At 44.3% G+C, this 26231-nt stretch overlaps 1 protein-coding gene across 1 annotated transcript in view; it reads left to right on the top strand.

Moving 5' to 3' along the window:
* The window catches only part of dok4 (docking protein 4), a 119168-nt gene that overhangs the window by 24251 nt on the left and 68686 nt on the right, over positions 1 to 26231 (top strand). The window contains exons 4-5 of the mRNA XM_080187291.1: positions 18187 to 18301; positions 18906 to 19025. Of these exons, the coding sequence (XP_080043417.1) occupies positions 18187 to 18301; positions 18906 to 19025 (235 nt within the window). The remainder of the gene's footprint in view (positions 1 to 18186; positions 18302 to 18905; positions 19026 to 26231) is intronic.

Here is a 26231-nt window from a genome sequence, read left to right as displayed (position 1 = left end):
CATGTGTCTGCACAGCAATCAGTGATAGTCACTGAGCTGTCGTCTTGCCCAGTATCTTGTCCAGTTTAAGCACACACTAATGACATGAAGCACTAGTCCAATCTCGAACAACCAAGAGCAGCCCCAGTGCGACCCATTGCGTGTATGCCCCTCGTTGGACACGAGGTGGACCCACTTAAAACCTGTGAATGAAAAGAGAAAAACATTATTATCATACCATTACCATCATTTACATTACCAGGGATGCCCCAATGCTAATGACCCTTATTTAAAAGGATCTCCTATATCCACCCATCTCCAACTCAGTCATGTGCCTGTCTAAGTTACTCTTAAAGGACTCTAGCGTGTTTGCCTCCACCACCTTACTTGGCAGAGCATTCCATACCCCCACTACCCTCTGTGTGAAAAACCTCCCTCTAATATCTGTGTTGTACCTCTCCCCCCTCACCTTAAGTCCATGGCCCCTTGTCCTACGTGTCTCTATCATAGGAAATAGCTTACCTCTGTTTACTCTATCTATACCCTTCATAATCTTATATACCTCTATTAGATCCCCCCTCAGTTGGCTTCTTTCAAGGGAAAAGAGCCCCAATTTCTTCAATCTTTCCTCATACCCCAGTCCTTCCATACCAGGCAACATCCTGGTAAACCTCCTCTGCACTCTCTCCAGAGTCTCCACGTCCTTCCGCTAGTAAGGCAACCAGAACTGGACGCAGTACTCCAAATGCGGCCTAACCAACGTTCTGTACAACTGCAACATTAGACTCCAGCTCTTATATTCTATACCCCTTCCTATAAAGGCTAACATACCATAGGCTTTCTTCACCACACTCTCCACTTGCACTGCCACCTTCAAGGACTTGTGCACTTGCACCCCCAGGTCTCGCTGCGATTCTATACTCCTTACGGGCTTACCCTTTACCATATAACTCCCCCCTACATTATTCCGGCCAAAATGCATCACCTCACATTTATCCGGATTAAACTCCATTTGCCATGTATCTGCCCAATCAACCAGCCTATCAATATCCTGCTGTATTGCCAGACACTGCTCCTCACTGCCCGCCAATCCAGCCATCTTGGTGTCAACAGCAAATTTGCTGATCACACCACCTACTTCCTCTTCCAAATCATTTATATACACTACAAAGAGAAGAGGTCCCTGTACTGATCCCTGCGGCACACCACTAGTGACAGACCTCCAGCTAGAAAAAGACCCCTCCACTACTACTCTCTGACTCCTCTTTGCAAGCTAGTTCTCTACCCATCTAGATACCTGACCATATATCCCATGAGCTTTAATCTTCTGTACCAACCTACCATGAGGGACTTCATCAAACGCCTTACTGAAATCCATATAGACAACATCAACGGCTCGTCCTTCGTTGACCGTTTTTGTCACCTCCTCAAAGAATTCTACCAGATTCGTAAGGCAAGACTTCCCCTTGACAAAGCCATGCTGCGTATCCTTAATCAGATTGCAACGCTCTAAGTGCGCATACCACTGACGTTAAGCTCACCAGCCTAAAGTTACCCGGGTTATCCCTCCTACCCTTTTTAAACAACGGTACCACGTTCGCTATCCTCCAGTCTTCTGGGACCTCACCTGTGTCCAAAGAAGAGACAAAGATTCGCGTCAGAGACCCAGCAATCTCATCCCTCGCCTCTCTAAGCAGCCTAGGATAAATGCAATCGGTCCCCGGAGATTTATCAGTTTTAATGCCCTCTAAAAGCCCTAACACTTCTTCCCTTGTAATCGATAGATCTTTCAATTGGTCTACCGCTCCCTCAATGAGGGTACTAGACATCAAGCTCCTCTCCTTCGTGAATACCGACGCAAAGTATTCATTCAGGATCTCCCCCATTCCCTCTGCCTCTAAGCACAATTCCCCACGTCTGTCCCTGAGAGGACCGATTTTACCCCTAGCCACCCTTTTGCTCTTAAGATAGGAGTAAAACGCCTTTGGATTCTCCTTAACCCTACCTGCCAAAGCCATCTCATGCCCCCTCTTTGCTCTCCTAACTCCCCGTTTGAGATCCCTCCTACTCTCTCTGTATTCCTCCAATGCTCTCTCCGTTCCCAGCTGTTTAGACCTGACATACGCCTCTTGTTTCTTCCTAACCAGGTCTTCTATATCTCTAGTAATCCACGGTTCCCTAATCCTACCTTTCCCATCCTTTCTCCTAACCGGCACATGCCTTTCCTGCACCCTTTGCAGTTTTCCCTTGAAAGACTCCCACATGCCTAATGTGGTCTTGCCTTCCAACAGCCTATCCCAGTCTGTATCCCTAAGCTCCTGCCTAATCCGGCTGTATCTAGCCTTCCCCCAATTTAGCACCCTCCCCTTAGGACAGCTCTCGTCTTTTTCAATTCGTATCCTAAAGTAGACGGAGTTGTGGTCACTATTAGCCACATGTTCGCCTACCACAACCTCAACCATCTGACCCGGCTCATTACCCAGAACTAAATCCAGTATCGCCCCCTCTCTAGTCGGACTATCTACATACTGTTGCAAGGATCCTTCCAATACACATCTTACAAATTCCTCCCCATCAGACCCCCCAGCTCTAGGCACCTTCCAATCCACCCCAGGGAGATTAAAATCTCCCACTACAACAACCCTATTCTTCCTACACTTATTCAAAATGTCCCTACATATACCCTCTTCCACTGCCCGTGGGCTATCGGGTGGCCTATAGTACACTCCTAGCATAGTAATGACCCCCTTCCTATTCCTCAACTGCACCCACAGAGACTCAATTTCCAACCCCTCCATGTTCCCTCTGCACTGCTGTGATCCGCTCCCTAACTAAAAGCGCCACTCCCCTTCCTCTTTTCAACCCTCCCCTATCACGCCTAAAACACTTATACCCAGGAATATTTAGCTGCCAGTCCTGCCCCTCCTTTAACCACGTCTCTGTCACTGCCACCACATTTGAATTCCTCGTGAACATCAAGGCCCTAAGTTCATCCGACTTCCCCGTCACACTCCTCGCATTAAAACAGATGCACCAAAGACCCTCAGGCCCTCTCGGATCCTCCTTCTCCTGGGGGATTTTCCCATCATCTAGACTTACCCTGACCTCCAACTCACTCCCACTCCCAGTGCCTGAGCTGTCTCTCTCCTCCCCACCCCTCCTCCATACTAGTTTAAACCCTGCCTAAACACTCCAGCCAACCTCCCAGCTAAAATATGTGTCCCCTTCCCATTTAAGTGTTCCCTATCCCTCTTATACAAGTGCCCTTCCTTTGCAAAGACTTCCCAATGGTCTACAAAACTAAAACCCTCTGTCCTGCACCAATCCCTCAGCCATGCATTCAGCTGCAGGATCTCATTATTTTTATCCCTGCTATTGCTGGGCACTGGCAACAGCCCAGAGATCGCCACCCTGGAGGCCCTGCACTTCAGCCTGGCTCCCAACTCCCTGAACTGTGTACGTATTTCCCCCCTACTCTTCCTTCCTATGTCCTTCTCTCCTACATGTATAATTACATGTAGACATTCTGAAGGGTGAGGGCAAACAGCTAATGGTCGTAGCACACGTTGGTACAAACGATATAGGTAAGAAAAAAGATGAGATCCCAAAAGCGAAATACAGGAAGCTAGGAAGAAAGTTAAGAAATCGGACCTCAAAGGTAGTGATCTCAGGATTACTATCGGTTCCATGTGCTCATCAGAGTAGAAATGACAGGATATATCAGATAAATATGTGGCTGAAGAGATGGTGTCGGGGGAGGGTTTCAGATTCCTGGGGCAATGGGACTGGTTCTTGGGGATGTGGGGTCTGTACAAATTGGACAGGTTACCCCTGGGCAGGACTGGAACTGATGTCTTAAGGGGAGTGTTTGCTAGAGTGGTTGGGGAGGATTTAAACTGAAATGCCAGAGGAATGGGAACCTATGTAAGGAGTCAGAAAGGGAGCAAGCAAGGACAAAAACAAAAGGTAGAAAAGTGATAGGCAGAGAAACCAAGGACAACGTGCAAACAGGGCTATAGAGAAAAATACTGAGATCAAGGCAAGCAATGTTAAAAAGACAAGCGCAAAGGCTCTGTACCTTAATGTGCAGAGCATTTGCAATAAAGTGAATCAACTAATCGTGCAGATCGATATAAACAGGTAGGATGTAATTGGGATTATGGAGACATGGCTACAGTGTGACCGGGGATAGGAATCGAATGTCCCAGGATATTCAATATTTAGGAAGGACAGGCATGAAGGGAAAGGTGGTGGAGTGGCATTGCTGATTAAAGAGAAAAATTAACACAATAATGAGAAAGGATAGTGACAATGTGGAATCTGTATGGGTAGAGTTGAGAAATACCAAGGGGCAAAAAGCATTAGTGGGTATCACATATAGACCCTAAAACTGCAGTGGTGATGTTGGGAATGGCATTAAACATGAAATTAGAGATGCATGTGATGAGGGAGTATCGATGATCATGGATGGTTTTAATCTGCGCATAGATTGGGCAAATCAAATTAGCCACAATGCTGTAGAGGAGGAATTCTAAGAGTGTTGTGGGATAGTTTTCTTGACCAATATGTGGAGGAGCCAACTAGAGAGCAGGCCATCTTAGACTGGGTACTGTGTAATGAGAAGGGAATTATTGTCAATCTAGCTGTGCGAGACCCCTGGGGAATGAGCGACCATAACATGATAGAATTTTTTATTGAGATGGAGAGTGAAGTAGTTGATTTGGAGACTAAGTTGCTGAATCTTAATAAAGGAAACTATGATATGAAGCATGAGTTGGCCCTGATAGATTGGGGAGAGTTACTTAAAGGGATAACAGAGGATAGACAATGGTAAACATTCAAGAAATGCATGGGGGAACTGCAGCAACTGTTTATTTCTATCTGGCACAAAAGCAAAATGAGAAGAGAGCTGATCCATGGCTTACAAAGGAAATTAGAGAGAGTATCTGATCTAAGGAAGAAGCATACAGATTGACCAAGGAAAATAAAAGGTCTGAGGATTGGGAACTTTAAGACTCAGAAGGACCAAGGGATTGATTAAGAAGGAGAAAATAGAGTGTAAAAGTTAGCTTGCAGGGAACATAAAGACTGACAGTAAGAGTTTCTATAGATCTTTGAAGAGAAAGAGGTTGGTGAAACCAAATGTAGGTCCCTTATAGACAGAAACAGGGGAATGTATAATAGGGGACAAAGAAATGGCTGAACAACTGAATACATACTTTGGTTCTGTCTTTACAAAAGAGGACACAAATCAGATGCCAGAAATGTTAGAGAATGCAATATTTAGTGAGAGAAAAGGACTGAATATTAGTAGAGAAATGATACTGGAAAAGTTGATGGGATTGAAGGCGTATAACATAATGAAGGGGAAGGGGATAGGGTAGAGGTAGAAAGATTCTTCCCGCTTAGAAAGGATAGCAGGACTAGAGGGCACAGCCTCAAGATAAGGGGGGAGCAGTTTAGATCAGAGTTGAGGAGGAACTTCTTCACTCAAAGGGTGGTGAATCTCTGGAATTCTCTGCCCGTTGAAGTGGTGGAGGCTACCTTGCTAAATATATTTAAGTCACGGGTAGATAGATTTCTGGTAGGCAAGGGAATTAAGGGTTATGGGGAGAAAGCGGGAAAGTAGAACTGATCCACTTCAGATCAGCCATGATCTTATTGAATGGCAGGGCAGGCTTGAAGGGCTAGATGGCCTACTCCTGCTCCTATTTCTTATGTTCTTATGTTTAAGGTGGATAAATCTCCAGGGTTTGATAATCTATATCCCAGGGTACTTAAGGAAGTGGCTCTAGAAATAATGGATGCATTGGTGGTCAGCTTCCAGGATTCTATAGACTCTGGAACCCTGCAGATTGGAGGGTTGCTAATGTCACTCCAATATTCAAAAAGGGAGATAGAGAGAAAACAAGGAATTATAGACCAGTAAGCTTAACATTGGTAGTGGGGAGAATTCTTGAATCCATTATCAAGGACTTTATAGCAGAACATTTAGAAAACAGTGGGAGGATCAAACGGAGTCAGCATGGATTTATGAAGGGGAAATCACGCTTGACAAATCGGTTGGAATTCTTTGAAAATGTACCTGGTAGAGTTGACAAGGGAAAACCAGTAGATGTGGTACATTTTGACTTTCAGAAAGCGTTTGACAAATTCCTGCACTTGAAATTATCATGCAAGATAAAAGCGCAGGGGATTGGAGGAAGTGTATTGAGATGGATAGAAAACTGGTTGGCAGAAAGGAAACAAAAAGTAGGAATTAATGGGTGCTTTTCAGATTGGCAGGCAGTAACTACTGGAGTGCCACAGGGATCGGAGCTGGGATCCCAGCAATTCACAATATATATCAATGATTTGGATGAGGGAACAAAATGTAACATCTCAAAGTTTGCAGATGATACCAAATTAGGTGGGAGGATGGACTGTAACGAGGATGCAGAGATCCTTCAGAATGATCTGGATAGGTTGGGTGAGTGGATTAATCAATGGTAGATGCAGTATAATTTAGATAAGTGTGAGGTTATTCACTTTGGAAGCAAAAACAAGAAGGCAGATTATTACCTGAATGGCTGTAAATTGGCAGAAGGGTGTGTGCAGCTGAACCTGGGTATCCTTGTGTACCAGTCACTGAAGGTAAGCATGCAGGTGCAGCAGACGGTAAAGAAGGCAAATAGCATGTTGGCCTTAATTGCGAGAGGTTTCAAGTACAGGAGCAGGAATGTGTTGTTGCAACTACACAGAGCCTTGGTGAGGCCCCTCCTAGAGTATTGTGTGCAGTTTTGCTCTCCTTTTCTGAGGAAGGATTTTCTTGCTCTCGAGGGAGAGCGGAGAAGGTTTACCAAGCTGATTCCTGGAATGGCGGGATTGATGTATGAAGGTTGACCGGGTTAGGATTATTTTTCGCTGGAGTTCAGGTGAATGAGTGGCGATCTCATAGACTTATAAAAGTCTAACAGGTCTAGACAGAATAAATGCAGGGAGGATGCTTGTGATGGCAGGGTCATCCAGAACCAGGGATCACAGTCTAAGGATTCTTTTAGGAGAGGAGAAACTTCTTCACCCAAGGAGTGGTCAACCTATGGAATTCATTACCTATGGAAGTAGTTGATGCCAAAAACATTGAATGCGTTCAAGAGACTATATATATAGCACATCAAGTGCTATATTGAATGCATTCAATATAGCACTTGGGGTGAAGGTGATCAAATATTATGGGGAGAAAGCAGAATTAAGTTATTGAGTTGGATGATCAGCCATGATCTTATGGACTAGGCTCAAAGGGCCAAATGGCCTCCTCCTGCTCCTATTGTCTATGTCTATGTCTAACAATAGAGTCCATTGTAAGTTACCTTGCAAAATTCTGGGGGCTTCACCTTTCAGGATTATGCCTTCCAGGATCACAAATAGTTCATGCAAATATTTCCAATGTTCCACCCCACCGGTCCAGATCTTCCAGGGTTACGCCTACTGGAGTTACACATTCCTGAATTACACCTTCTGGAGTTGAACCTTTCTGACTTATATTTTCCTGGGTACCGCTCCTGGGTTACTAGGACACGTGAGTTTCAACTGGAACATCACTTCTCACACAAGTCCTAGCTGGGACAAAAGCTCTTGCACGAGTCCCAAACAAGACAGATGAAAACACACTTTGGCCCTCAGACAGGAATCAAAGGAAGGCCCAGGAGGAGGAAGTTACTGAGGCCAAGCAGTGGCTTTTGACTCTGCTTTTGAATAAACTGGAATTGTTCTTCCTGGAAACATGGAGGCTGAGGGGTGACTTGATAAAGGTTTATAAAATTATGAGGGGTATGGATAGGGTGAACATTTGGGAGCTTTTTCCCAGGACAGAAATGACAATTACAAGGGGGCAGAAGTTCAAGATGAAGGGGGAAAGGTTCAGTGGAGATGTATGGGGGAAGTTTTTTACACCGGGAGTGCTGGGAGCCAGGAATGCACTGCCAAGTGAGGTGGTTCAGGCAGATACATTAGCGACATTTGAGACTTATCTGAATAGACACATGAACAGATGGGGAATAGAGGGATATAAGCAGTTAGTCTAGGTAAGATAATGTGACTGGCACAGGATTAGAGGGCCAAAGGGCCTCTTCCTGTGCTGTTCTTTGTTCATGGAGATTGCTGGCCTGGAAACTGTTGCCAGAGATCAAATCAACAAAAAGCTCCAACTTACACCAGCACTAGGAACAAAAACCCTCACTCCTTCTGGAGAGAGAGGCACTCCAGGCAGAGAATGCAATGGAAACAGGGCCAGAAAAATAGGCCGCAAACTTCTAGCCCCAGGCCACAGCAATAGCACCCACCATAATAAGTTTTTCCAAGGGAGAAGTTCTTTTCCCCAAAATACGACTCTTAACAGCCGTACACAGAGCATTTGTACTTAGCAGCCTATCTCTGGGAGTGTCAGAGGGACTCCTGATTAAGTACAAGGCAAAGACTCCCTGATTGGCCCATCAATTGGATCCAATCTTTTTGACCCCATCAATTGGATTCTTAATCAGGGAGTTCATAAGCCAACCTCAATGGCCTCATTGAAGTCATTACTACAAGGCAGCTTGTTCCAGACATTCACCACTTGTGGAGGCGAGTACAATTTTGCCTTTTAAAAACCAATTACATGGGTCAAATGAGTATAGAGGGATATGGGCCTAACGCAGACAATTGGGACGAGTTTAGCGGTTTGAAAAAAAGGGCAGCATAGACAAGTTTGGGCCTGTTTCCATGCTGTAAAGCTCAAAGACTCTTTAGTTGACTATTAGACTTTATTTTGAGCTTCACTCAAAATCCCTTCATTGAGCCAAGTGTCTCTTTGAATACACTCTTGCATTTATCCAAAAGGTCTGTTTTGGCATTGATCAATCCGTTGACAGTACTTCATTTGAGCTTTATCTTCTCCAGCTATGATTTCCCAAATAAAGCTTAAATATTACTGACGGAACTTTTTAACGGCACAAGCTGTTCAGTATATGTCTTTAAAAACACATCAGATGTTTTTAAAGGAAGGCACTTCTGCCTTTGTTGGTTTGTACTCTCAAGAATTAAAGAAACAGCAGCACCAGTATCGACTTCCATCCAAATAGATTTTCTATGTAATCATCCAGAATCTATCTGATTCACCCTCTATGGATAAGATGTTCAGTTGGGCTTCTTCATATTTCTGGACATTTTCTTCTACACAGTCATAATCCTTTTGTTCCATGTTGTAAACTATTTTTATAAATGCAACTTGTTCTTCTTCTTGAAGCCACCCAGATTCTTTGTCTAAATATTCTCTTCAGGGAAGCTGGTCTAGTTTTGCTTTTGCAGTGTGACTCATTTTTCCATAATTCTTACATTGACTATCCTTGTTACAACATTAACTCACTGAATGACCCACTTTAGACGTATTTGGTGCGGTTTTAATCTCTTATGGGTAGTTCCCAACTTATGGACCTTCATTCCTGCATCAAATTGTGAAGTCTCTTTAGCAGCCAGTGCCATTCAAACTGCAATTTCTATTGATGTCTTTAAGTCAAAGATGTTCAGTAAGCAACCTTCTTTTCATAGCCTCATTTTGTAATCCACAAACTGTACAATTTCCAAGAGTATCTTCTAACGACTCACCAAACTCTCAATGTTGTGCCAGCTTTTTTAACATTGTCACAAACTGCTTCACCTTCCACTTGATTCCTGCATTGGAACCTGAAGCATTTCACAATGATCTGTATTTTGGAGAGTAATGCACTTCAAGGATCTTTGTCAAGTCATTGTAAGCTTTGGTTTCTGGCTTTGCTGGATGAGCCAAGTTCCAGAGCAAGTTAAAGGTTTTACTTCCTAGTGTACTGAGAAACCTTGGCACAATTGACATGTTTGCAAAGTACTGAAAATGCTCCACATAGGAATTCCATGATTCATTTTCCTGTTTGAAAGGACCCACAGATCTTAATTGACCTGCCATTTCACTTGCAGGTATGAGTGGCATAGTGGTTAGCACTGCTGCCTCAAAATGCCAGGGACCCAGGTTTGATTCCCATCTTGGGTCATTGTCTGTGTGCTGTCCATGTTCTACCAGTGTCTGCGTGGGTTTCCTCTGGGTGCTCCAGTTTCCTCCCACAATCTGAAAGATGTGCTGGTTAGGTGCACTGATCCAAACAGGCACCAGAATGTGATGACTAGGAAGAGGTCACGGTAGCTTCATTGCAGTGTTAATGTAAGACTTACTTGTGACTAATAAACTTTTCCATGCTATAGACCTCTATGACTCTATAGATAGTTACATGGGTATAGAGGGATATGGGCCAAATGTGGGCAATAGGGATTAACTTACGGGTTTTTAAAAACAGGGGCATCTTGGACAAGTTGGACCGAAGAGCCTGTTTCCATGCTGTAAGCTTCTATGACTCTATGAGTGAGTCGAGACTGCTCAATATACTGTTTTACTCTCTTCCCAGTACTCCCTTTCTACCCTGGAAATCATTCACTCGATGTATAGCTTTTCAAAGACCCAAGTCATACAGCAAGGCATTCCTTCTTTTCAAGTATGTCGGATACTGCTTGGAATCTACCTTTCCCTGATTGGAAACATAGAAACATAGAAAAACTACAGCACAATACAGGTCCTTCTGTTCACAAAGTTGTGCCGAAAATGTCCCTACGTTAGAGTTACTAGGCTTACCTATAACCCTCTATCTTATTAAGATCCATGGATTTATCTAAAAGTCTGTTAGAAGACCCTGTTGAATCTGCCTCCACCACCGTTGCTGGCAGCCCATTCCACGCACCCACCACTCTCTGAGTGAAAAACTTACCCCTGACATCTCCTCTGTACCTACTCTCCAGCACCTTAAACCTGTGTCCTCTTGTGACAACCATTTCAGCCCTGGGAAAAAGCCTCTGAGAATCCACTCAATCAATACCTCTCAACATCTTGTACATCTCTATCAGGTCACCCCTCATCCTTCGTTTCTCCAAGAGAAAAGGTCAAGCTCACTCAACCTATCCTCATAAGGCATGCTCTCCAATCCAGGCAACATCTTTGTAAATCTCCTCTGCACCCTTTCTATGGCTTCTACCTCCTTCCTGTAATGAGGTGACCAGAACTGAGCACAGTACTCTAAGTGGGGTCTGACCAGGGTCCTATCTAGCTGCAACATTATCTCTCGACTCTTAAACTCAATTCCTCGATTGATGAAGGCCAGTACACCATTTGCCTTCTTACCCACAGCTTCAACCTGCGCAGCTGCTTTGAGCGTTCTATGAACTCGGTCCCCAAGATCCTTCTGATCTTCCACACTGCCAAGTGTCCTACCATTAATATTATATTCTGCCATCCTATTTGACCTGCAAAAATGAACCGCTTCACACTTATCTGGGTTGAGCTCCATCTGCCACTTCTCCGCCCAGTCTTGCATCCTGTCAACGTCTCACTGCAACTTCTGACATCCCTCCACACTATCCACAACACCTCCAACCTTTGTGTCATTAGCAAGCTTACCAACCCATCCCTCCATTTCCTCATCCAGGTCATTTATGAAAATCACAAAGAGTAAGGGTCCCAGAACAGATCCCTGGGGCACTCCACTGGTGAACAACCTCCATGCAGAATATGACCCTTCTATAACCACTCTTTGCCTTCTGTGGGCAAGCCAGTTCTGGAACCACAATGTAATGGCCCCTTGGATCCCATGCCGCCTCACTTTCTTAATAAACCTTGCATGGGGCACCTTATCAAATGCGTTGCTGAAGTCCATATATACTACATCTACTGCTCTTCCTTCATCAATGTTGTTTAGTCACTCCTTCAAAAAATTCAATCAGGCTCGTAAGGCATTATTTGCCTTTGACAAAGCCACGCTGACTATTCTTAATCATATTATGCCTCTCCAAATGTTCATAAATCCTTCATCTCAGGGTCTTCTCCATCAACTTAGCAACCACTGAGGTTAGACTCACTGGTCTATAATTTCCAGGGCTATCTCTACTCCCTTTCTTGAATAAAGGAACAATATCCGCAATCCTCCAATCTTCCGGAACCTCTCCCATCTCCATTGATGATGCAAAGATCATCGCCAGAGGCTCAGCAATCTCCTCCCACAGTAGTCTGGGGTACATCCCATCCCGTCCTGGCGACTTATCTAAATTGATGCTTTTCAAAAGCTCCAACACACCCTCTTTCTTAACATCTACATGCTCAAGCTTTTCAGTCCATTGCAAGTCTGCACTACAACCAAAAAAATCCTTTTCCATAGTGAATATTGAAGTAAAGTATTCATTAAGTACTTCTGCTACTTCTTCCGGTTCCATACAAACTTTCCCATCACACTTGATAGGTCCTACTCTTTCACTAGTTACCCTCTTGCTCTTCACATACTTGTAGAATGCCTTGGGGTTTTCCTTAATCTTACCTGCCAAGGCCTTCTCATGACCCCTTCTGGCTCTCCTAATTTCCTTCTTAAGATCCTTCCTATTAGCTGTATACTCTTCTAGATCTCTAACATTACCTAGCTCTCTGAACCTTTTGTAAGCTTTTCTTTTCTTCTTGACTAGGTTTATTACAGCCTTTGTACACCACGGTTCCTATAACCTACCATAACTTCCCTGTCTCATTGGAACGTTGCTGTACAGAACTCCAGACAAATATTCCCTGAAAATTTGCCACATTTCTTCCATACATTTCCCTGAGAAAACCTCTTTCCAGCTTAAGCCTCCAATTTCCTGCTTGATAGCCTCATAATTTCCCTTACTCCAATTAAACATTTTTCTAACCTCTCTTTTAAGAACATAAGAAATAGGAGCAGGAGCAGGCCAACTAGCCCTTCGAGCCTGCCTTGCCATTCAATAAAATCATGGCTGATCTGTCTTGGCTCAGCTCCACATTCCCGCCCTCTCCCCATAACCCTTAATCCCCTCGCTTATCAAAAACCCATCAACCCGCATCTTAAAAATATTTAGCGAGGTAGCCTCCACCACTTCAACGGGCAGAGAATTCCAGAGATTCACCACCCTTTGAGTGAAGAAGTTCCTCCTCAACTCCGTTCTAAACCGCCCCCCCTTTATCTTGAGGCTGTGCCCCCTAGTCCTACTATCCTTTCTGAGCAGGAAGAGTCTCTCCACCTCTATCCTATCCATCCCATTCATCATCTTATACGTCTCAATGAGATCTCCCCTCATTCTTCTAAACTCTAACGAGTACAAGCCTAATTTATAGAACATAGAACATTACAGCGCAGAACAGGCCCTTCGGCCCACAATGTTGCACCGACCAGTTAAGAAACAATGACCCACTAACCTAAACCAACCCCTTTTTGTCCATAAACCTATCCATGGATCTCTTAAACGCCCCCAAACTAGGCGCATTTACAACCGCATATTTATTCATATTTATTTATTTAATAATAAATATATTATTAAATTAAATAATAAATAAATAATAATAAATAATAAATAAATATAAATACATATTTATTCAGCCTCTCCTCATAGCTCAACCCCCTCAACTCCGGCATCAGCCTAGTAAACCTCCTCTGCACTCCCTCCAAGGCCAAAATATCCTTGCGTAAGTACGGCGCCCAAAACTGCACACAGTACTCCAGCTGCGGCCTCACCAATGCCCTATACAGCCGCAGCAAGACCTCCCTACTTTTATATTCAATCCCCCTCGCGATGAAGGCCAGCATCTCATTCGCCTTCCTGACCACCTGCTGCACCTGCAAGCTGGGTTTTTGCGACTCATGCACCAGGACCCCGAGGTCCCTCTACACCGTCGCCTGATGCAGTTTTTCTCAACGTAAGTAATAATCCTTCCTACCATTATTCCTACCAAAGTGGACCACCTCGCACATTTAAAACCACACAGAGAGCTTCCATCTTTATTAAACAGAGTATGGAGTTTCCTGCACTGCCGCTACATACTGCAACATGTACGCGGACTCTGCTGTGATGTTGACCTGATTTTATTTTGGTAAGAAACACGATATTTATTTTCTCCTTTCTTTTCCTTACTTGGTCTTCCTTCAATGGTACTTCAACCTTTAATCTGATTGTTGATTTTTCCCAGCCTTCTAATATTTGAAGGGTGAGAACTCACAATGTCTTTTTCTGTAACTTAGGATCTTTAATCCACATTATCAACAAAACAAATTCCCAACCCATCGCCAATTTTTTTTTGTAATGTACTAACTATGATAGTGGTTGTGGGTTTTGATCAAAAAGATGCGTTTTGCACACAGATTCAAATTAATAACAGAAGGTTTAATCTAGGAACTGTTGCCTGTACAGAGGCAAAAATTAAACTAAATAGGAACATGTGAAGCACTCAAATGACATCTCCATCAAATCATGAGACTGGCTCTTAGAGCAATCATGTATCCACTTAAATATGTAACAGGATATGATGCGAGTATGATTGCTCAAAGGTCTAAGTATTGTACTGGTGAGGCTGAATGTGCCTGTTTGAGTCTGGTGAAGACCACTATGTGGGGTTCTTGCCAACACTTTTTAACATTCTAGTGGAGGAGCTGACAAAGACGTCCAGTGTCCTCACTGTAACATGGGTCAAACTTAGATCATTTATCATATCAAGTAAGTGCTGTAAAGTGTGGTTGTCCGCAGGAATGGCCATCTGTCTTATAGCTGGTGTCTAGTTTGGATCTGGTTTCACACCATCGACTATGAGTAAGTGAGACATGCTGAACCTGGTTGATCCTGAATCTGCATTTAGCAAGGTTAAGCTTCAGCTGTATGGTTCTGATTCGGTCGAGGACGAGACGAAGGCATGCATTGTATGACCCCAAACCAGGATGGCATTGATGATGATTTCACAGGGTTGGACTGCAAAGAATTACTCCATGCATCGTTGGAAGACCTTGCTGCCAGTGAAAATCCCATAGGCTACATAAAGAAAACAACATCTGCCAACTGTAAACATGATTGTGGTGTGTTGTGAGGAATTCTGCTAGAACCCACATTTCACAGAGGATGCTGAATATCTTGGCATTGGGTATGTTTGCTATCACCTGTTTCAATGTCTCCATAGGGTGATATTGTCTGTGCAGTGGCGTGTTATGTTGCACAGGGTCAATACATATCCTGACTGTGCCATCTTTCTTTACTGCAACCACCATTGGTGAAATTCATTCTGTGGCCTCATCTATAGTAGCTATAACACCCAGTGTTGTCACTTGATGCAACTCATTAATGAATTTCTGCTTCATGGTTATTGGTACTCTCCTCAGAGCACAGAGCATTGGCGGTACTGAACCATCTAGCCTCATGTGGTTTACAACTGATGGCTTGCCAATGATGCCACAGTTCAAGAGGAATTTGTGTGCAGTCATTTCTGAGATTTAGAGTTGGAAAGTATGTACTTCTGGACCAGGAGGGATCTTACAGAAACATAAAATTGTGAAGGGAATAGGTAAGATAAAAGCATGGAGGTTGTTTGCACTGTCAGGCAAATCCAGGACTTGGGGGCATAGCCTCAAAATAAAGGGGAACAAATTAAGGACTGAGTTGAGGAGAAACATCTTCATCCAAATGGTTGTGAATCTGTGAAATTCCCTGCTCAGTCAAGTACTTGAGGCTACATTGTTGAATGTTTTTAAGGCAAAGATGGATAGATTTTTGAACATTAAAAGAATTATCAGTTATGGTGAGCAGGCAGGTAGGTGGAGCTGAGTCCACGAAAAGATCAACCATGATCTTATTGAATGGCGGAGCTAGCTCAACGGGCCAGATGGCGTAGTGCTGCTCCTAATTCTTATGCTCTCATGTGAGTCACAATGTCCACCTGGGGCTGGGAATTGGTGCTCCATTTAGGTTCTAGTTCCTGTAACCTTTGGCAAGAAGGTGCAGTTTGGGGTGACACGGTGGCATGGTGGTTAGCACAGCTGCCTTATACTGCCAGGGGCCCAGGCTTGATTCCTGGCTTGGGTCACTGTCTGTGTGGAGTTTGCAGGTTCTCCCCATGTCTACGTGGGTTTCCTCCAAGTCGTCCATTTGACCTTTCTACCCTAGGAAAGAGCATCTGACTATCCACTCTGTCCATGCCACTCAATCTTGAAAACCTCTATCAGGTCACCCCTTAATCTCTGTCATTCCAGTGAGAACAAACTTAAGTTTATGCAACCTCTCTTCATAGCTAATATCCTCCATACCAGGCAACATCCTGGTAAACCTGTTCTGTACCCTCTGCAAAGTGTCCACATCCTTCTGGTAATGAGGTGACCAAAATTGTACACAATATTCTAAATGAGGCCTAACTAAGGTTCTGTACAGCTGCAGCATGACCTGCCAATTATAATATCCAATGCCCCAGCCAATGAAAGCAAGCATGATGTATGCTTTCTTGACTATCTTATCCAGCTGCATTGCCACATTCAGTGATCGGTGGACATAGAACCATAAAAAATTACAGCTCAGAAACAGGCCTTTTGGCCCTTCTTGTCTGTGCTAAACCATTTTTTGCCTAGTCCCACTGACCTGCACTTGGACCATATCCCTCCACACCCCTCTCATCCATGAACCCATCCAAGTTTTTCTTAAATGTTAAAAGTGACCCCGCATTTACCACTTCATCTGGCAGCTCATTCCACACTCCCACCACTCTCTGCATGAAGAAGCCCCCCCCCAATATTCCCTTTAAACTTTTCTCCTTTCACCCTAAACCCATGCCTTCTGATTTTTTTTCTCCCCTAACCCTCAGTGGAAAAAGCCTGCTTGCATTCACTCTATCTATACCCATCAAAATCTTATACACCTCTATCAAATCCCCCCTCATTCTTCTACGCTCCAGGGAATAAAGTCCGAAGCTATTCAATCTCTCTCTGTAACTCAGCTTCTCAAGTCCCGGCAACATCCTTGTGAACCTTCTTTGCACTCTTTCAACCTTATTTACATCCTTCCTGTAACTAGGTGACCAAAACTGTACACAATACCCTAAATTCAGCCTCACCAATGCCTTATACAACCTTACCATAACATTCCAACTTTTATACTCGATACTCCAATTTATAAAGGCCAATGTACCAAAAACACTCTTTACGACCCTATCCACCTGTGAGCCACCTTTAGGGAATTCTGTACCTGTATTCCCAAATCCCTCTGTTCAACTGCACTCCTCAGAGTCCTACCATTTACCCTGTACGTTCTACTTTGGTTTGTCCTTCCAAAGTGCAATACCTCACACTTGTCTGTACTAAATTCCATTTGCCATTTTTCAGCCCATTTTTCTAGTTGGTCCAAATCCCTCTGCAAGCTTTGAAAACCTTCCTCAATGTCCACTACACCTCCAATCTTTGTATCATCAGCAAATTTGCTGATCCAATTTACCACATTATCATTCAGATCATTGATATAGATGACAAACAACAATGGACCCAACACCGATCCCTGCGGCACACCACTAGTCACAGGCCTCCACTCAGAGAAGCAATCCTCCACAACCACTCTCTGGCTTCTTCCATTGAGCCACTGTCTAATCCAATTTACTACCTCCCCATGTATGCCTTGCGACTGAACCTTCCTAATTAACCTCCCATGAGGGACCTTGTCAAAGGCCTTGCTGAAATCCAGGTAAATAACATCCACTGCCTTCCCTTCATCCACTTTCCTGGTAATATATGCACAGATCCCTCTGCCCATAAATACTCCTAAGGACTCGACCATTTACTATATAATTCCTACATGCTTTGATTCTTCCAAAATGCATTATCTCACAATTGTCTGGATTAACCTCCGCCTACCATTTCTCCACCCAAGTCTCCAGTCGGTCTGTATCTTGTTGTTCCTCATTTCTATTCTTTCCTACTCTTTTGAACAATAGGATTACATTTGACAACTCCCACCTTGCAGGAACTATTCCAGAATCTATAGAGTTTTGGAAGATGGCCATTAATGTATTCACTATCTCTACAGTAACCTCTTTCAACTTTCGGGAGCGTGTATCATCAGCTCCAGGGAATTTATCAACTTTCAGTCCCATTTGTTTCTTCAATACTTCTTCTTTACTGATACTCATCTTTTCAATGCCCCATTGCTGCTTATCCCTTGATTCTCTAGTATTTCAATGAGCTTGTTAGCATCTTCCTCCGTGAAGATAGACATAAAGTTTATGTTAATTATTAACATTATGTTAATAAACATTATGTTTATTAACATAATGCTTAATTTTCTATCATTTTTATTTCCGATAATAAATTCTCCTATGTTCAGGTCACTGAGATCAGCAATGTGAAGAATGTTACTCGCTTACCAAAGGACACAAAGCGCCAGGCAGTTGCTCTCATCTTCACTGATGACACATCCCGCACATTTACCTGCGACTCTGGTAAGCACCTGCAAAAGTGTCAGTGTGAGCAAACGGGTATAAAGAGGGGGGACAACAAAACAACTGGGAGTCAGAGCATGTATGACTGGAACAGAATGATGTAAAACATTGCAACAGCGAGAGTCAGTGAATGTGGCACCTGTACTCCAGAGAGAGTCAGTGTGTGTGGGACTTACACCCCACTGAAAGCCAGTGTGTGTGGGACCTGTACCCTACTGAGAGCCAATCTGTGTGGACCTGTAACCCAGTGAGAGCCAGTGTGTGTGGAAGCCCTACCCCAGAGAAAGCCAGTGTGTGGGACCCATACCCCACTGAGAGCCAGTGTTTGAGGGAACTGTACCCCAGTGAGAACCAGTGTGCGTGGAAGCCGTACCTCAACGAGAGGCAGTGTGTGTGGAACCTGTATCCCAGTGAGAGTCAGTGTGTGTAGCATCTGTACCCCAGTGAGAGTGAGTGTATGTGGGAGATCTACCACAGTGAGAGGCAGCGTGTGTAACACCATTATCACAATGAAATGGCACCTTACAGGTAATTTCAGTGTGTACTTTGTTGTTGGTTTGAGGTTTGTTGGTTTCTGTAAGCTGTGAAATCTCATTCCTTACAGAGTTGGAGGCTGAGGAATGGTACAAGATTCTCTCCATCGAATGCCTCGGGGCAAGACTCAATGACATCACACTAGGGGAGCCTGATCTGCTTGCAGCCGGAGTTGTTTGTGAGCAGAATGGTGAGAAAATCTCAAACTGTGCAAATCAAACAGTGTATATAAGTTGGCCACTGAGTTACAATTGTCAGTATGTGTCTATTATCATGTCTTAGTCTGTGTGAGATTGTGTGTGTGAATTGCGCAAGGTGTGTGTTTGTTGCTGTTAGTGTGTTTGTTGCTCTGTGTATGTGTGTGGGGGGAGAGAGAGACAGCTGTGAGTGTGTTTGGAAGAGCGAGAGACAGAACTGTAAGGTGTGTGACAGAGAGAGCTGACCGTGTGTTTAGCACAGTGAGAGAGAATTGGGAATGTGTTTGGCAGAAAGAGAAAGAGAGAGAGAACATGAGCTGTGAGTGTGTTTGGCATGAAGAGAGAGAGGAAGCTGTGTGCATATTTGGTAGAAAGAGAGCTGGTAATGTGTTCGGCAGAGAGAGCACGAGCTGTGAGTGTATTTGGCAGAGGGAGCGAGCTGTGATTGTGTTTGTTAGAGAGGGCGAGAGCTGTGAATGTATTTGGCCTAGAGAGAGAGAGTCTGTGGTAGTGGGACTAGGCAAAAAATGGTTCGGCACAGACAAGAAGGGCCAAAAGGCCTGTTTCTGAGCTGTAATTTTCTTTGGTTCTATGGTTTTTGGCAGAAAGAGAGAGCAGTGAGTATGTTTGACAGAGTGAGAGAAAGAGCAGTGAGTGTGTTTGACAGAGAGGGACAGAGCTGAGAATGAGTTTGGCAGAGAGAGAGTTGTGAGTGTGTTTCGCAGAGAGAGAGGGAGATGTAAGTGTTTATTGGGCAGAAAGAGAATGTGTGTGTTCGGTAAAGAGAGAGGGAGAGAGCTGTGATTGTTTTTGGCAGAGTGAGTGAGAGGCTGTGAGAGTGCTTGGCAGAGAAAACAAGACCAAGCGCTGTGAGTGTGTTTGGCGAGAGAAAGAGAGCTATGAGTGTGTTGGCAGAGAGAGAGAGAGAGGGACCTATGAGTGTATTTGGCAGAGAGAGTGAGAGCCATAAGAGAGCCATGAGTGTGTTTGTCAGAGTGAGAGAGAGCTGAGTATTTGTTTGGCAGAGAGAGAGAGAGCGAGAGACAGAGCTGTGAGGTAATTTGTCAGACAGGAAGAAAACTTGTGAATGGGTTTGGCAAAGAGAGCTGTTTGGGAGAGAGAGAGAGGGTTGTGAGTGTTTTGACAGAGCAAGGAATGTGTTGACAGAGAGAGGGGGCTGGGAATATGTGTGGCAGAGCTGTGGGAGAAACACAGAGAGAACTGTGAATGTCTTGGCAGAGAGAGAGAGAGATCTGTGAGTGTGTTTGACAGAAAGAGGTGCGAGTGTGTTTGGCACAGACAGGGAGCTGTGGGGTATTTGGCGGAGTGTGAGAGAAAAAACTGTGAGTGTTTGGTAGAGTGAAATAGAGCTGTGAATGCGTTTGGCAGAGAGAGAGAGCTCTGAGTGTGTTTGGCAGAGTATGAGAAAGAGAGCTGAGAGTGTTTTTGGCACAGTGAGAGAGATGGTAATGTGTTTGGCACAGAGGAAAAGACAGAGCTGGGAGGGTTTTGGGCAGGGAGAGAGAGAGTTGAGAAAGGGTTTGGCAGAGAGAGAGAGCTGCACTTGGTAGAGAGAGAAAGGTGTGAGTGTGTGTGGTAGAGAGAGAGAGAGCTGTGATTGTGTTTGGCAGAGTGACTGAGAGGCTGTGACAGTGCTTGGCACAGTCTGTGAGTGCTTTTACAGAGAAAGAGTACTGTGAATGTGTTCGGCAGACAGAGAGCTATGTGTGTGCTTGGCACAGGGAGAGCTGGGAATCTGTCAGAGAGAGAGAGCTTTACGTTTGTCTGGCAGAGAGAGCTGTGAGTGTGTTTGGCAGAGACAGAGCTATGCGTGCGTTTGGCAGAGAGGGAGTGAGCTGAGAATGGATTTCATACAGAAAGAGAGCTGTGTGTGTGTTTGGTAGAGAGTGAGAGAGAGCAGTGAGTGTGTTTGGCAGAGATAGGGAGCTGTGTGAGTGTGTTTGGCAGAGAAAAAGAGAACTGTGAGTGTATTTGACAGAGAGAGAGCTGTCAGTGTGTTTGGCACAGAGAGACAGAGCTGTGGGTGTATTTGGCAGAGATAGGGAACAGTGTGAGTGTGTTTGGCAGAGAAAAAGAGAATTGTGAGTGTGTTTGACACTGAGGGAGCTGTGAGTGTGTTTGGCAGAAAGAGAGAGCTAGAGCTATGAGTGCGTTTGGCAGAGAGAGAGAAAGATATGTGTGTTTGGCAGAGAGTGAGAGAGAGAGAGACGTGTGTATGTGTGTGTGTGTGCATGTGTGCGTATGTTTGGCAGAGAGCTGGGAATGTGTTTGGCAGTGTGTGAGAGAGAGCTGGAAATGTGTTTGGCACAGAGAGATCCATGAGTGCGTTTGGCAGAGAGAGAGGTGTGACTGTGTTCAACAGAGAGAAAGGGAGTTGTGAGTATGTTTGGCACAATGAAAGTTGTGAGTGCATTTGGCAGAGAGACAGAGAAGTGAAGGTGTGTTTGGCAAAGGAGGAAAGTGGTGTAAGTGTGTTTGGCAGAGAGATAGAGACAGAGAGCCATGAATGTGCTTGGCAAAGAGAGAGCTGGGAATGTGGCAGAGAGAGCAAGAGAGAGATGTGGGTATGTTTGACAGAGAATGACAGATTGTGTGTGTTCGATAGCTTGAACTTGGGATAAGACATAGCTCGGCACAACACTGTGGGCTGAAGGACCTGTGCTGTAATGTTCTATGTTCTATGAGAGAGAGGTGTATGTGTTTTTGGCAGCGAGAAGGAGAGGTGTAAGTGTATTTGGCAGAGAGGGAAAGCGGTGTAAGTGTGTGAGGCAGAGAGAGAGAGTGAACTGTGAGTGTGTTTGGCAGAGATAGAGAGAGCTGTGATTGTGTTTGGCATAGAGAGAAAGAGAAGGTGTGAGTGTTTTTGGCAGTGAGGGAGAGATTTAAGTGTGTTTGACAGAGAGAGAATGTGCTGGGAATGTGTTTGACAGAGAGAGATCCGTGAGTGTGTTTGGCAGAGAGACGGAGAGCTGTGAGTGTGTTTGGCAGAAAGAGGCAGGGAGAGAGGAAGTTTGGCAGAGACAATGAAAGCTGTGACTGTTTTTGGCAGAGAGACGGACAGAGAGCTGTGACTGTGTACTCAAAGAGGGAGAGAGTGTGTATGTGTGTTTAACAGAGTAGAGAGAGCTGTGTGTGTTTTTGGCAGAGACAGAAAGAACTGGGAATGTGGCCAAGGGAGAGAGAGAGGGAAATGTGAGTATGTTTGGCAGAGAGCGAGAGAGAGAGATTTGTGAGCGTTTGGCAGAGACAGAGAGAGCTGTGATTGTGTTTGGCAGAGACAGAGAGAGCTGAGTGTGTTGGGCAGAGAGAGAAAGGGAGTTGTGAGTGTGTTTGGTAGAGAGAGAGAGCTGGAAATATGGCAGAGAGATAGAATTTGGCAGAGAAAATGAGATCTTTGAGTGTTTTTGGCTGAGAGAATAAGAGAGCTGTGAACGTGTTTGATGGAGAGAGAGAGCTGTGAGTATGTTTGGCAGAGAGAGAGAACTGTGAGTGTGTTTAGCAGAGAGAGCTGTGAGTGAGTTTGGCAGAGCGGGGGGGCTGTGAATGTGTTTGGCAGAAAGCGTAGGAGAGCTGTGAATGTATTTGAAAGAGAGATAGAGCTGTAAATGCGTTTGGCAGAGAAAGAAAGAGATCTATGTGTATGGCAGAGAGAGAGGGAGAGCTGGGAATATGCCAGAGAGAGAGAGAGATTTGCGTGAGTGTGTTTGGTGGAGAGAGAGAGATCTGTGTGTATGTTTGGCAGAGAGAGGGAGAGCTGTGAGTGTGTTTGACAGTGACAGAGAGCACTGTAATTGTGTTTGTCATCATGTGTGAGATGTGTGTGTTTTTGGCAGAGAGAGAGAGAGATGTGTGTGTGTTTGTCAAAGTGAGCAAGGTGTGAGTGCGTTTTGCCAGGAAAGAGAGCTGTGAATGTGTTTGTCAGAAGGTGAGAGAGAGCTTTGATTGTGTTTCTCAGAGTGAGCAAGATACGTGTGTGTTTGGCAGAGAGAGCGAGCTGTGATTTTGTTTGTCAGTGTGAGCAAGATGTAAGTGTGTTTGGTGAGAGAGAGAGAGCTGTGAGTGTGTTTGGCAGACAGAGAGAGAGAGAGCTTTGAGTTTGTCAGTGAGAGAGCTGTGAGTATGTTTGGCAGAGTGAACGAGAGAGAGTGATTAGTGTGTTTGGCAGAGAGAGAGCGAGCGAGCACTGTGATTGTGTTTGCCAGCATGAGTGAGATATGCTTTTGGCCCAGAAAGAGAGAGAGCTGTGAGCGTATTTTTCAGAGAGTGGGAGAGAGCTGTGAGCGTGTTTATAAAAATTTATTATTGATTAGTCACACATAATTTACTGTGACATTCCCCTAGTTGCCACAGTCCAGTGTCCATTCGGGTCTATGCACATAACCAGCACATCTTTCAGATTGTGGGAGGAAACCGGAACACCCAGAAGAAACCCACGCAGTCACAGGGAGAACATGCAAACTCTACATAGACAATGACCCGAGCTGGGAATTGAACCCTGGTCCCTGGCGCTGTGAGGCAACAGTGACAACAACTGTGCCACCCTATAGGAATAGCAGAGGATGGTTTTGATCAAATAGACAGTCAATACAGTCAATGACATGACTCCAAGGTGATGTGCTGTCTCCTTGGTGCCAGTGTCAGGGATGTCATTGATGGGCTGCAGGACATCCTGAAAGGGGAGGGTGATGAGTTGAAGGTTGTGGTTCTTGTTAGTATCAACGATATAGGTAAAGTGAGAAACGATGTCTTGCATCAAGAACTCAGGGAGCTAGGCAGTAGTGAAAAAGCAGGATCTCAGTGGTTGTAATCCCTAGATTACTCCTGGGCCATATACTGGTGAGCTTAGAATTAGGAGAATGGGACAGATGAATTGGTGGTAAAGTGGATAGCGAAGAAGGTTATCTTGGATTGCAACAGGATTTCAATCAACTGGACCGGTCGGCTGACAAAAGACACATGGAGTTTAATTTAGATAATTGCGAGCTGATGCATTTTTGTAGATTGAACCAGGGCATGATCTACTGTTGGGGAGAGTTATCGAACAAAGATTTAGGGGTACAAGTTCATAGCTCCTTGAACGTGGAGTCACAGATGGACTGAATGGTGAAGAAGGCTTTCGGCATGGTTGGTTTCATTGGTCAGAACATTGAATACAGGAGTAGGGACGTCTTGTTGAAGTTGTACAAGACATTGGTAAGGCCACACTTAGAATACTGTACGCATTTCTGGTCTCCCTATTTTGGAAAGGATATTATTAGACTAGAAAGAATGCAGAAAAGATTTACTAGGATGCTATGGGGCTTGATGGCTTGAGTTATAAGGAGAGGCTGGATAGACTAGGACTTTTTCCCCTGGAGCATAAGAGATTTAGGGATGATCTTATAGAGGTCTATCAAATAATGACGGGCATAGGTCAGTTAGATAATCAACATCTTTTCCCACAGGCAGGGGAGTCTAAAACTAGAGGGCATAGGTTTAAGATGAGAGGAGAGAGATACAAAGGGTCCAGAGGGTCAAATTTTTCACAGACAGGATAGTGAGTGTCTGGAACAAGCTGCCAATGGTAACAGTAGAGGTAGTACTAAAAAACATTTAGATAGTTACATGAGTAAGATGGCTGTCGAGGGATATGTGCCAAATGCGGGCAATTGGGACTAGCTTAGTGGTCTAAAATAAAAAGGATGGTATGGACAAATTGGGCTGAAAGGCTTGTTTCCATACTGTAAACCTCTATGACTCTCTGAATGTGAGGCTCAAGAGGAGAGATTTAGATTTCTGGATCATTGGGAGCGTTTCTGGGGAATGTGAGACATGAACAAACAGGACAGTCTGCATCTGAACTACATGGGGGCCAACATGCTTGTGGGTAGGTTTGTCAGGAGGAGTTTAAACTAGTCTTGCTAGGGAAGGGGACCCAGAATAGTGGTGAAATAGAGACACATCATGCTACAGCAAAGGAAGCAATTCAGAGTGAATTCAGCTATGTTGAGTGCTCAGCAAAACTGGATGGTCTTTCCTTAAATGCTAGGAGTGCAATAGGTAAGAATGATGAGGTAAATGCATGGATTGACATGTGAAAGTGTGATAGTGTTGCCGTCACAGAAACATGGTTGAGGAAAAGGCAGGACTGGCAATTCAACATTCTGGGGATAGGATCTTTAGGTGAGACAGAGGATGTAAAAATGGAGGTGATGTAGCTCTATTAATTAAGGAGTCAATTACTGCAATAAGGAAAGATGATATCTTGTCAGCATCTTCAAATGAGGCTCTGAGGGTAGAATTTAACAATATTAAGGGTGCAACCACATTATTGGGAGTGTAATGGAGGAGCAAATATGTACAGTTTACAGAGGTATGTAAGAGTAGTGATTGGGTAATTGTACCAGGGAATTTCAACTTTTTCAACAGAAATTGGGATAGCCTGAGTGTTAAGTGTTTAGAAGTGCAGAGGCAGGGGGGAATGGCGGATTTTTTGAAATGTATCCAGGGGAATTTTTGTATCATTATGTAGAAGGCCCAACAAGGGATGGGGCAATGGACCTTGTTCAGGGGAATAAAACCAGGCAAGTGTTCAATGTGGCAGTGGGGGAATCTTTTAGCCATAGTGACCACAACATAATATAGTTCAAATTTGTTATGATCAAGGAGAAAGATGGCTTGCAAAAGATGCTTTGGATTGGGGGGAGGCAGGTTTTATTAAAATAGAGCAAGATATGGCTAAAGTTGACTGGAAGCAGCTCCTTGAGGTTAAGTCTACAACAGAGCAATGTGGTTGGGGTGGGGGGAGCATTCAAAAAGGAGCTGGGAAGAGTACGAGTTCAACATGTAGTCTTTAGGCAGAAATGTAGGGGCAATAAACTTAGGGAACAGTGGATATCTAGACTAATTCAGGACTGGATGAGGAAGAACAAGTCGAAAGAAAGCAGTTCAGTTGTGGCCCTAGAGGAATATAGGAAGTGCAAGAGGGACCTTAAGAAAACAATTTGAAGAGCAAAAAGGGGGCATGACAAAGGACTTGTGAGCAGGATTATGGAGAATCCAAAGATATTTTACAAATACATTAAAGGGGAGAGGTTAACCAAGGATAGGTGTTAACTGAATTCTCTTCAGTCTTCATTTTAGAAAAGGAAAACGTAAGTATGGAATTCAGGAAAAGACACTGTGTGAGGAACCTGCAC

Source organism: Carcharhinus amblyrhynchos, chromosome 4, assembly GCF_965287045.1.
Source record: "Carcharhinus amblyrhynchos chromosome 4, sCarAmb.v2.hapA, whole genome shotgun sequence".
NCBI classification, from domain to species: Eukaryota; Metazoa; Chordata; class Chondrichthyes; order Carcharhiniformes; family Carcharhinidae; genus Carcharhinus; species Carcharhinus amblyrhynchos.
Note: the sequence above shows the minus strand (reverse complement) of the source record. Positions and strands in the feature narration are given on the sequence as shown.